General features: G+C 34.3%; 1 protein-coding gene across 2 annotated transcripts in view; it reads left to right on the top strand.

Moving 5' to 3' along the window:
• The window catches only part of LOC128705008 (protein obstructor-E-like), a 35,647-nt gene extending 22,146 nt beyond the window's left edge, over nt 1-13,501 (top strand). Inside the window, exons 6-7 of one of the 2 annotated variants that reach the window (XM_070105176.1) lie at nt 9,340-13,169; nt 13,324-13,501. In XM_070105176.1, coding sequence (XP_069961277.1) covers nt 9,340-9,502 — 163 coding nt within the window. In that variant the 3' untranslated portion in view covers nt 9,503-13,169; nt 13,324-13,501. Of the gene's footprint in view, nt 1-9,339; nt 13,206-13,323 lie in introns of both variants that reach the window. The other variant, XM_070105175.1, reaches the window with a different exon arrangement.
• The last annotated feature ends 523 nt before the right edge of the window (nt 13,502-14,024 follow it).

Here is a 14,024-nt window from a genome sequence, read left to right as displayed (position 1 = left end):
TTCCACTATATGCAGTTCCACTATATACAGTTCCACTATATACAGTCACTTATACAGTTCCACTATATACAGTCACTTATACAGTTCCACTATATACAGTCACTTATACAGTTCCACTATATACAATTCCACTATATACAGTTCCACTATATACAGTTCAACTATATACAGTTCCACTATATACAGTCACTTATACAGTTCCACTATATACAGTCATTTATACAGTTCCACTATATACAGTCGCTTATACAGTTCCACTATATACAGTTCCACTATATACAGTCATTTATACAGTTCCACTATATACAGTCACTTATACAGTTCCACTACATACAGTTCCACTATACACAGTCACTTATAAAGTTCCACTATATACAGTCACTTATACAGTTCCACTATATACAGTTCCACTATATACAGTCATTTATACAGTTCCACTATATACAGTCACTTATACAGTTCCACTATATACAGTTCCACTATATACAGTCACTTATAAAGTTCCACTATATACAGTCATTTATACAGTTCCACTATATACAGTCGCTTATACAGTTCCACTATATACAGTTCCACTATATACAGTCACTTATACAGTTCCACTATATACAGTTCCACTATATACAGTCGCTTATACAGTTCCACTATATACAGTTCCACTATATACAGTCATTTATACAGTTCCACTATATACAGTCACTTATACAGTTCCACTATATACAGTTCCACTATATACAGTCACTTATACAGTTCCACTATATACAGTTCCACTATATACAGTCGCTTATACAGTTCCACTATATACAGTTCCACTATATACAGTCATTTATACAGTTCCACTATATACAGTCACTTACACAGTTCCACTATATACAGTTCCACTATGTACAGTCACTTATAAAGTTCCACTATATACAGTCACTTACACAGTTCCACTAAATACAGTTCCACTATTTGCAGTCATTTATACAGTTCCACTATATACAGTCACTTATACAGTTCCACTATATACAGTTCCACTATATACAGTCACTTATACAGATCCACTATATACAGTCACTTATACAGTTCCACTATATACAGTCGCTTATACAGATCCACTATATACAGTTCCACTATATACAGTCACTTATAAAGTTCCACTATATACAGTTCCACTATATACAGTCACTTATAAAGTTCCACTATATACAGTCATTTATACAGTTCCACTATATACAGTCACTTATACAGTTCCACTATATACAATTAAACTATATACAGTTCCACTATATACAGTTCCACTATATACAGTCACTTATACAGTTCCACTATATACAGTCATTTATACAGTTCCACTATATACAGTCACTTATACAGTTCCACTATATACAGTCACTTATAAAGTTCCACTATATACAGTTCCACTATATACAGTTCCACTATATACAGTTCCACTATATACAGTCACTTATAAAGTTCCACTATATACAGTCATTTATACAGTTCCACTATATACAGTCACTTATACAGTTCCACTACATACAGTTCCACTATATACAGTTCCACTATATACAGTTCCACTATATACAGTTCCACTATATACAGTCACTTATACAGTTCCACTATATACAGTCATTTATACAGTTCCACTATATACAGTCACTTATACAGTTCCACTATATACAGTTCCACTATATACAGTCACTTATAAAGTTCCACTATATACAGTTCCACTATATACAGTCACTTATAAAGTTCCACTATATACAGTCATTTATACAGTTCCACTATATACAGTCACTTATGCAGTTCCACTATATACAGTTCCACTATATACAGTCACTTATAAAGTTCCACTATATACAGTTCCACTATATACAGTCACTTATACAGTTCCACTATATACAGTCATTTATACAGTTCCACTATATACAGTCACTTATACAGTTCCACTATATACAATTCCACTATATACAGTTCCACTATATACAGTTCCACTATACACAGTTCCACTATATACAGTCACTTATACAGTTCCACTATATACAATCATTTATACAGTTCCACTATATACAGTCACTTATACAGTTCCACTATATACAGTCACTTATAAAGTTCCACTATAAACAGTTCCACTATATACAGTCACTTATAAAGTTCCACTATATACAGTCATTTATAATGTTCCACTATATACAGTCACTTATGCAGTTCCACTATATACAATTCCACTATACACAGTTCCACTATATACAGTTCCACTATATACAGTCACTTATACAGTTCCACAATATACAGTCATTTATACAGTTCCACTATATACAGTCACTTATGCAGTTCCACTACATACAATTCCACTATATACAGTTCCACTATATACAGTCACTTATACAGTTCCACTATATACAGTCACTTATACAGTTCTACTATATACAGTTCCACTATATACAGTCACTTATACAGTTCCACTATATACAGTTCCACTATATACAGTCACTTACACAGTTCCACTATATACAGTTCCACTATATACAGTCACTTATACAGTTCCACTATATACAGTTCCACTATATACAGTCACTTACACAGTTCCACTATATACAGTTCCACTATATACAGTCACTTACACAGCTCCACTATATACAGTCACTTATACAGTTCCATTATATACAGTCACTTATACAATTACATTACATACAGTTCCACTATATACAGTTCCACTATATACAGTCAGTTCACTTATCCAGTTCCACTATATGCAGTCATTTATACAGTTCCACTATATACAGTCACACAGTTCCACTATATACAGTTCCACTATATACAGTTCCACTATATACAGTTCCACTATATACAGTCACTTATACAGTTCCACTATATACAGTCAGTTCACTTATACAGTTCCACTATATACAGTCACTTATACAGTTCCATTATATACAGTCACTTATACAGTTCCACTATATACATTCACTTATACAGTTCCACTATATACAGTTCCATTATATACAGTCACTTACACAGTTCCACTATATACAGTTCCACTATATACAGTCACTTACACAGTTCCACAATATACAGTCACTTATACAGTTCCACTATATACAGTCACTTATACAGTTCCACTATATACAGTCACTTATACAGTTCCATTATATACAGTCACTTACACAGTTCCACTATATACAGTTCCACTATATACAGTCACTTATACAGTTCCACTATATACAGTCACTTACACAGTTCCACTATATACAGTTCCACTATATAGAGTCACTTATACAGTTCCACTATATACAGTCAGTTCACTTATACAGTTCCACTATATACAGTCACTTATACAGTTCCATTATATACAGCCACTTATACAGTTCCACTATATACAGTCACTTATACAGTTCCACTATATACAGTTCCACTATATACAGTCACTTATAAAGTTCCACTATATACAGTCATTTATACAGTTCCACTATATACAGTCACTTATACAGTTCCACTATATACAATTAAACTATATACAGTTCCACTATATACAGTTCCACTATATACAGTCACTTATACAGTTCCACTATATACAGTCATTTATACAGTTCCACTATATACAGTCACTTATACAGTTCCACTATATACAGTTCCACTATATACAGTCACTTATAAAGTTCCACTATATACAGTTCCACTATATACAGTCACTTATAAAGTTCCACTATATACAGTCATTTATACAGTTCCACTATATACAGTCACTTATACAGTTCCACTATATACAATTCCACTATATACAGTTCCACTATATACAGTTCCACTATATACAGTTCCACTATATACAGTTCCACTATATACAGTCACTTATACAGTTCCACTATATACAGTCATTTATACAGTTCCACTATATACAGTCACTTATACAGTTCCACTATATACAGTTCCACTATATACAGTCACTTATACAGTTCCACTATATACAATTAAACTATATACAGTTCCACTATATACAGTTCCACTATATACAGTCACTTATACAGTTCCACTATATACAGTCATTTATACAGTTCCACTATATACAGTCACTTATGCAGTTCCACTATATACAGTTCCACTATATACAGTCACTTATAAAGTTCCACTATATACAGTTCCACTATATACAGTCACTTATACAGTTCCACTATATACAGTCATTTATACAGTTCCACTATATACAGTCACTTATACAGTTCCACTATATACAATTCCACTATATACAGTTCCACTATATACAGTTCCACTATACACAGTTCCACTATATACAGTCACTTATACAGTTCCACTATATACAATCATTTATACAGTTCCACTATATACAGTCACTTATACAGTTCCACTATATACAGTTCCACTATATACAGTCACTTATAAAGTTCCACTATAAACAGTTCCACTATATACAGTCACTTATAAAGTTCCACTATATACAGTCATTTATACAGTTCCACTATATACAGTCACTTATACAGTTCCACTATATACAATTCCACTATACACAGTTCCACTATATACAGTTCCACTATATACAGTCACTTATACAGTTCCACAATATACAGTCATTTATACAGTTCCACTATATACGGTCACTTATGCAGTTCCACTACATACAATTCCACTATATACAGTTCCACTATATACAGTCACTTATGCAGTTCCACTATATACAGTCACTTATACAGTTCTACTATATACAGTTCCACTATATACAGTCACTTATACAGTTCCACTATATACAGTTCCACTATATACAGTCACTTACACAGTTCCACTATATACAGTTCCACTATATACAGTCACTTATACAGTTCCACTATATACAGTTTCACTATATACAGTCACACAGTTCCACTATATACAGTTCCACTATATACAGTCACTTACACAGCTCCACTATATACAGTCACTTATACAGTTCCATTATATACAGTCACTTATACAATTACATTACATACAGTTCCACTATATACAGTTCCACTATATACAGTCAGTTCACTTATCCAGTTCCACTATATGCAGTCATTTATACAGTTCCACTATATACAGTCACACAGTTCCACTATATACAGTTCCACTATATACAGTTCCACTATATACAGTTCCACTATATACAGTCACTTATACAGTTCCACTATATACAGTCAGTTCACTTATACAGTTCCACTATATACAGTCACTTATACAGTTCCATTATATACAGTCACTTATACAGTTCCACTATATACATTCACTTATACAGTTCCACTATATACAGTTCCATTATATACAGTCACTTACACAGTTCCACTATATACAGTTCCACTATATACAGTCACTTACACAGTTCCACTATATACAGTCACTTATACAGTTCCACTATATACAGTCACTTATACAGTTCCACTATATACAGTCACTTACACAGTCCCATTATATACAGTCACTTACACAGTTCCACTATATACAGTTCCACTATATACAGTCACTTATACAGTTCCACTATATACAGTCACTTACACATTTCCACTATATACAGTTCCACTATATAGAGTCACTTATACAGTTCCACTATATACAGTCAGTTCACTTATACAGTTCCACTATATACAGTCACTTATACAGTTCCATTATATACAGCCACTTATACAGTTCCACTATATACAGTCACTTATACAGTTCCACTATATGCAGTCACTTATACAGTTCCACTGTATACAGTCACTTACACAGTTCCACTATATACAGTTCCACTATATACAGTTCCACTATATACAGTCACTTATACAGTTCCACTATATACAGTCAGTTCACTTATACAGTTCCACTATATACAGTCACTTATACAGTTCCATTATATACAGTCACTTATACAGTTCCACTATATACATTCACTTATACAGTTCCACTATATACAGTTCCATTATATACAGTCACTTACACAGTTCCACTATATACAGTTCCACTATATACAGTCACTTACACAGTTCCACTATATACAGTCACTTATACAGTTCCACTATATACAGTCACTTATACAGTTCCACTATATACAGTCACTTACACAGTTCCATTATATACAGTCACTTACACAGTTCCACTATATACAGTTCCACTATATACAGTCACTTATACAGTTCCACTATATACAGTCACTTACACAGTTCCACTATATACAGTTCCACTATATAGAGTCACTTATACAGTTCCACTATATACAGTCAGTTCACTTATACAGTTCCACTATATACAGTCACTTATACAGTTCCATTATATACAGCCACTTATACAGTTCCACTATATACAGTCACTTATACAGTTCCACTATATACAGTCACTTACACAGTTCCACTATATACAGTTCCACTATATAGAGTCACTTATACAGTTCCACTATATACAGTCAGTTCACTTATACAGTTCCACTATATACAGTCACTTATACAGTTCCATTATATACAGCCACTTATACAGTTCCACTATATACAGTCACTTATACAGTTCCACTATATGCAGTCACTTATACAGTTCCACTGTATACAGTCACTTACACAGTTCCACTATATACAGTTCCACTATATACAGTTCCACTATATACAGTCACTTATACAGTTCCACTATATACAGTTCTACTATATACAGTCACTTATACAGTTCCACTATATACAGTCAGTTCACTTATACAGTTCAACTATATACAGTCACTTATACAGTTCCATTATATACAGTCACTTATACAGTTCCACTATATACAGTCACTTATACAGTTCCACTATATACAGTCACTTATACAGTTCCACTATATACATTCACTTATACAGTTCCATTTTATACAGTCACTTATACAGTTCCACTATATACAGTCACTTATACAGTTCCACTATATACAGTCACTTATACAGTTCCATTATATACAGTCACTTATACAGTTCCATTATATACAGTTCCACTATATACAGTTCCACTATATACAGTCACTTATACAGTTCCACTATATACAGTCACTTATACAGTTCCACTATATACAGTTCCACTATATACAGTCACTTACACAGTTCCACTATATACAATCACTTATACAGTTCCACTATATACAGTCACTTATACAGTTCCATTATATACAGTCACTTATACAGTTCCACTATATACAGTCACTTATACAGTTCCATTATATACAGTCACTTATACAGTTCCACTATATACAGTCACTTACACAGTTCCACTATATACAGTTCCATTATATACAGTCACTTACACAGTTCCACTATATACAGTTCCATTATATACAGTCACTTATACAGTTCCACTATATACAGTCACTTATACAGTTCCACTATATACAGTTCCACTATATACAGTCACTTATACAGTTCCACTATATACAGTCACTTATACAGTTCCACTATATACAGTTCCATTATATACAGTCACTTATACATTTCCACTATATACAGTCACTTATACAGTTCCACTATATACAGTCACTTATACAGTTCCACTATATACAGTTCCATTATATACAGTCACTTATACAGTTCTACTATATACAGTTCCACTATATACAGTCACTTATACAGTTCCACTATATACAGTTCCACTATATACAGTTCCACTATATAAAGTTCCACTATATACAGTCACTTATACAGTTCCACTATATACAGTTCCACTATATACAGTCACTTATACAGTTCCATTATATACAGTTCCACTATATACAGTTCCACTATATACAGTTCCACTATATACAGTTCCATTGTATACAGTCACTTATACAATTCCACTATATACAGTTCCATTATATACAGTCACTTATACAGTTCCACTATATACAGTTCCATTATATACAGTCACTTATACAGTTCCACTATATACAGTTCCACTATATACAGTCACTTATACAGTTCCACTACATATAGTTCCACTATATACAGTTCCACTACATACAGTTCCACTATATACAATTCCATTATATACAGTCACTTATACAGTTCCACTATATACAGTTCCATTATATACAGTCACTTATACAGTTCCTCTATATACAGTCACTTATACAGTTCCACTGTATACAGTTCCATTATATACAGTCACTTATACAGTTCCACTATATACAGTTCCACTATATACAGTGACTTATAAAGTTCCACTATATACAGTTCCACCATATACAGTCACTTATACAGTTCCACTATATACAGTTCCACTATATACAGTCACTTATAAAGTTCCACTATATACAGTTCCACTATATACAGTCACTTATACAGTTCCACTATATACAGTCACTTATAAAGTTCCACTATATACAGTTCCACTATATACAGTCACTTATGCAGTTCCACTATATACAGTTCCACTGTATACAGTTCCATTATATACAGTCACTTATACAGTTCCACTATATACAGTCACTTATACAGTTCCACTATACACAGTTCCACTATATACAGTCACTTATACAGTTCCACTATATACAGTTCCATTATATACAGTCACTTATACAGTTCCACTATATACAGTTCCACTATATACAGTTCCACTATATACAGTTCCACTATATACAGTTCCACTATATAAAGTTCCACTATATACAGTTCCACTATATACAGTTCCACTATATACAGTTCCACTATATAAAGTTCCACTATATACAGTTCCATTATATACAGTCACTTATACAGTTCCACTATATACAGTTCCACTATATACAGTTCCATTATATACAGTCACTTATACAGTTGCACTATATACAGTTCCACTATATACATTTCCACTATATACAGTTCCGTTATATACAGTCACTTATACAGTTCCACTATATACAGTTCCACTATATACAGTTCCACTATATAAAGTTCCACTATATACAGTTCCATTATATACAGTCACTTATACAGTTCCACTATATACAGTTCCACTATATACAGTTCCACTATATACAGTTCCACTATATACAGTTCCATTATATACAGTTTCACTATATACAGTCACTTACGCAGTTCCACTATATACAGTCACTTATACAGTTCCACTATATACAGTCACTTACACAGTTCCACTATATACAGTCACTTATACAGTTCCACTATATACAGTTCCACTATATACAGTTCCACTATATACAGTTCCACTATATACAGTTCCACTATATACAGTTCCACTATATACAGTTTCACTATATACAGTCACTTACACAGTTCCACTATATACAGTCACTTATACAGTTCCACTATATACAGTTCCACTATATACAGTTCCACTATATACAGTTCCACTATATACAGTTCCACTATATACAGTTTCACTATATACAGTCACTTACGCAGTTCCACTATAATTTTATGGTCATAGGCCTGGTGGAATTCGTCGCAAGAGGCCTACCCTGACTACTACTACTACTACTACTACTACTACCCCGGCCCCTGACGACTATGAGTACTATTACGACTATCCTGAGGGTAGTGAGGCTACTGCTGCAGCTCCTGGACCCTCCAGAACCACTCTACCCATTTAAGCTCATGGGCCTATAGACTAGGCCTCTTGAACTACTGTTTCTGTTTTGATCTAGCCTATAACCCTATAGCATAGGCCTCTAGTAGTACTATCCCCTTCAGGCTTATTCTATAGGCCTTTAGACTAGGCCTCTAGATGTGCTATTCCCATTTTGACATAGTGTATAGGCCTATAGACTAGGCCTCTAGTAGGACTACACTCATTTAGACCTAGACTATAGGCCTATAGACTAGTTCTCTAGAAGTACTATTCCCATTTAGACCTAGACTATAGGCCTATAGACTAGGCCTCTAGAAGTACTATTCCATTTAGACCTAGACTATAGGCCTATAAACTTGGCCTCTAGAATTACTATTTCCATTTAGTCCTAGACTATAGGCCTACAGACAGTCGCAGGTCTAGAGGCCTATAGACTAGAACTCTGGGCATAGAGACTAGGTCTCCAGAACTGTCACCATTTAGACTTAGTCTGTAGGCCTATAGAACTATTTCTATTTAGACCTAGACTATAGGCCTAAAGACTAGGCCTCTAGAAGTACTATCCCCATTTAGACCTAATCTATAGGCCTATAGAACTACTATTCCCATTTAGGCCTAGACTATAGGCCTAAAGACGAGGCCTCTAGAAGTACTATTCCCATTTAGGCCTAGTCTATAGACATATAGGCCTATTAAGGAAGCCTATGCTCTACGATAGTCAATAGGCTGTGGGAGAGGAAAAATTCCAACATTTCTATAGGCCTATGTTCCAAAAATACTGGATCATTAATTTGTAAAGCAATAAACGCTAAATTCCGGCCTACATACACGAGAAAACGTCCTTATTGATCAAATATTTTGATAAAAATAAAACCATTTTCAATTTATAATTTTTTTGGGGTTATTGGCCTATTTTTTAATGAATTATATAGGCCTGTTTTTTAAAGAATTATATAAGCCTATTTTAAGAATGATATAGGCTTTTAAGAATTATATAGACCTATTATTTAATTATATAGGCCTATTTCTTTTAAAAATTATGTAGGCCTATTTTTAAGAATTACTTAGGTCTAATTTTCAATTGATTTTTAAAGGCCTATTTTTTTAAATTATAAACGCCAATTTTCAAGAATTATATAGGCCTTCTTTAAGAATTATATTGGCTTATTTTTTAATTATGTATGCTTAAATTTTAAAAATTATATAGGCCTGTTTATAAGAATTATATAGGCATATTTTGAAAGAATTATATACTCCGGTTTCAGAGTCTTTTATAGGCTTATTTTTTATAGAATTGATAGGCCTATTTTTAAAGAATTATGTTTGCCTAATTTTAACATGTAGATCTATTTTTTTAATTTTTGTATGCCTATTTTTAAGAAACATACAGGCCTATTTTTTAAAGAACTATATAAGCCTATTTTTAAGAATTATATAGGCCTATTTTTTTAAATATATAGGCCTATATGAAGCTCCATTTTTATGTAAATATGGAAAAAAAATCTATAGGCCTAGTTATTGTAATAGGTCTATTAGGCAGGACAGTGACAGGTGTATATAAGTCACTGTCTTATATAGGACAGTGACAGGTGTATATAACAGTCACTGTCTTATATAGGACAGTGACAGGTGTATATAACAGTCACTGTCTTATAAAGGACAGTGACAGGTGTATATAACAGTCACTGTCTTATATAGGACAGTGACAGGTGTATATAACAGTCACTGTCTTATAAAGGACAGTGACAGGTGTATATAACAGTCACTGTCTTATATAGGACAGTGACAGGTGTATATAACAGTCACTGTCTTATATAGGACAGTGACAGATGTATATAACAGTCACTGTCTTATATAGGACAGTGACAGGTGTATATAACAGTCACTGTCTTATATACGACAGTGACAGTTGTATATAACAGTCACTGTCTTATATAGGACAGTGACAGGTGTATATAACAGTCACTGTCTTATATAGGACAGTGACAGGTATATATAACAGTCACTGTCTTATATAGGACAGTGACAGATGTATATAACAGTCACTGTCTTATATAGGACAGTGACAGGTATAACAGTCACTGTCTTATATAGGACAGTGACAGGTATAACAGTCACTGTCTTATACAGGACAGTGACAGGTATAACAGTCACTGTCTTATACAGGACAGTGACAGGTATAACAGTCACTGTCTTATATAGGACAGTGACAGGTGTATAACAGTCACTGTCTTATATAGGACAGTGACAGATGTATATAACAGTCACTGTCTTATATAGGACAGTGACAGATGTATATAACAGTCACTGTTTTATATAGGACAGTGACAGATGTATATAACAGTCACTGTCTTATATAGGACAGTGACAGGTGTATAACAGTCACTGTCTTATATAGGACAGTGACAGATGTATATAACAGTCACTGTCTTATATAGGACAGTGACAGATGTATATAACAGTCACTGTCTTATATAGGACAGTGACAGGTGTATAACAGTCACTGTCTTATATAGGACAGTGACAGATGTATATAACAGTCACTGTCTTATATAGGACAGTGACAGGTGTATAACAGTCACTGTCTTATATAGGACAGTGACAGGTGTATATAACAGTCACTGTCTTATAAAGGACAGTGACAGGTATAACAGTCACTGTCTTATACAGGACAGTGACAGGTGTATATAACAGTCACTGTCTTATACAGGACAGTGACAGGTATAACAGTCACTGTCTTATACAGGACAGTGACAGGTGTGTATAACAGTCACTGTCTTATAAAGGACAGTGACAGGTGTATATAACAGTCACTGTCTTATATAGGACAGTGACAGGTGTATATAACAGTCACTGTCTTATAAAGGACAGTGACAGGTGTATATAACAGTCACTGTCTTATATAGGACAGTGACAGATGTATATAACAGTCACTGTCTTATAAAGGACAGTGACAGGTGTATATAACAGTCACTGTCTTATATAGGACAGTGACAGGTGTATAACAGTCACTGTCTTATATAGGACAGTGACAGATGTATATAACAGTCACTGTCTTATATAGGACAGTGACAGGTGTATAACAGTCACTGTCTTATATAGGACAGTGACAGGTGTATATAACAGTCACTGTCTTATACAGGACAGTGACAGGTGTATATAACAGTCACTGTCTTATAAAGGACAGTGACAGGTGTATATAACAGTCACTGTCTTATAAAGGACAGTGACAGGTGTATATAACAGTCACTGTCTTATAAAGGACAGTGACAGGTGTATATAACAGTCACTGTCTTATAAAGGACAGTGACAGGTGTATATAACAGTCACTGTCTTATAAAGGACAGTGACAGGTGTATATAACAGTCACTGTCTTATATAGGACAATGACAGGTGTATATAACAGTCACTGTCTTATATAGGACAGTGACAGGTATAACAGTCACTGTCTTATATAGGACAGTGACAGGTGTATATAACAGTCACTGTCTTATATAGGACAGTGACAGGTATAACAGTCACTGTCTTATATAGGACAGTGACAGGTATAACAGTCACTGTCTTATATAGGACAGTGACAGGTATAACAGTCACTGTCTTATATAGGACAGTGACAGGTATAACAGTCACTGTCTTATATAGGACAGTGACAGGTATAACAGTCACTGTCTTATATAGGACAGTGACAGGTATAACAGTCACTGTCTTATATAGGACAGTGACAGGTGTTTATAAGTCACTGTCTTATACAAGACAGTGACAGTTGTATATAACAGTCACTGTCTTATATAGGACAGTGACAGTTGTATATAACAGTCACTGTCTTATATAGGACAGTGACAGGCCTATATAACAGTTGCAGTCTTCAGTCACTGAAAGAGGGACTGATCTCCCAGGTTGTTGCTGCACTCATCAGTCATCTACAGCACAACCTGGATAACACACTCCATCATTGATGTATTAACCGGGATTTATATCATACATATGTATAAACAGATGTGTATTAAAGCCATTTTAAAAATGTGTATAGATTTATTTACATTGTATGAATGTGTATGAGGGTCTATAGGCCTACGCGGCCTGTATACTCACAAGGACCTGCCTAGCATGGTTCAGTAGGCCTAGTGTGATGAAAGAATGTGTCTACATGGTTCAGTAGGCCTAGTGTGATGATAAAACGTGTCCAGCATGGTTCAGTAGGCCTAGTATGATAAAACGTGTCTAGCATGGTTCAGTAGGCCTATTGTGATGATAGAACCTGCCTGGCATGATTCAGTAGGCATAGTGTGATAATAGAACCTGTGTAGCATGGTTCAGTAGGCCTAGTGTGATGATAGGACCTGTCTAGCATGGCTCAATAGGCCTACTGTGGTGATAAGACATCCCCTTGAATGGTTCAGTAGGCCTAGTGTGATGATAGAACCTGTCTAGCATGGTTCAGTAGGCCTACTGCCATGATATAACCTGTCTAGCATGGTTCAGTAGGTCTATTGTGATGATAGAGCCTGCCTGGCATGATTCAGTAGGCATAGTGTGCAGCATGG

Source organism: Cherax quadricarinatus, chromosome 97, assembly GCF_038502225.1.
Source record: "Cherax quadricarinatus isolate ZL_2023a chromosome 97, ASM3850222v1, whole genome shotgun sequence".
In the NCBI taxonomy this organism is placed as follows: Eukaryota; Metazoa; Arthropoda; class Malacostraca; order Decapoda; family Parastacidae; genus Cherax; species Cherax quadricarinatus.
This window is presented reverse-complemented; position numbering and strand designations above follow the sequence as displayed.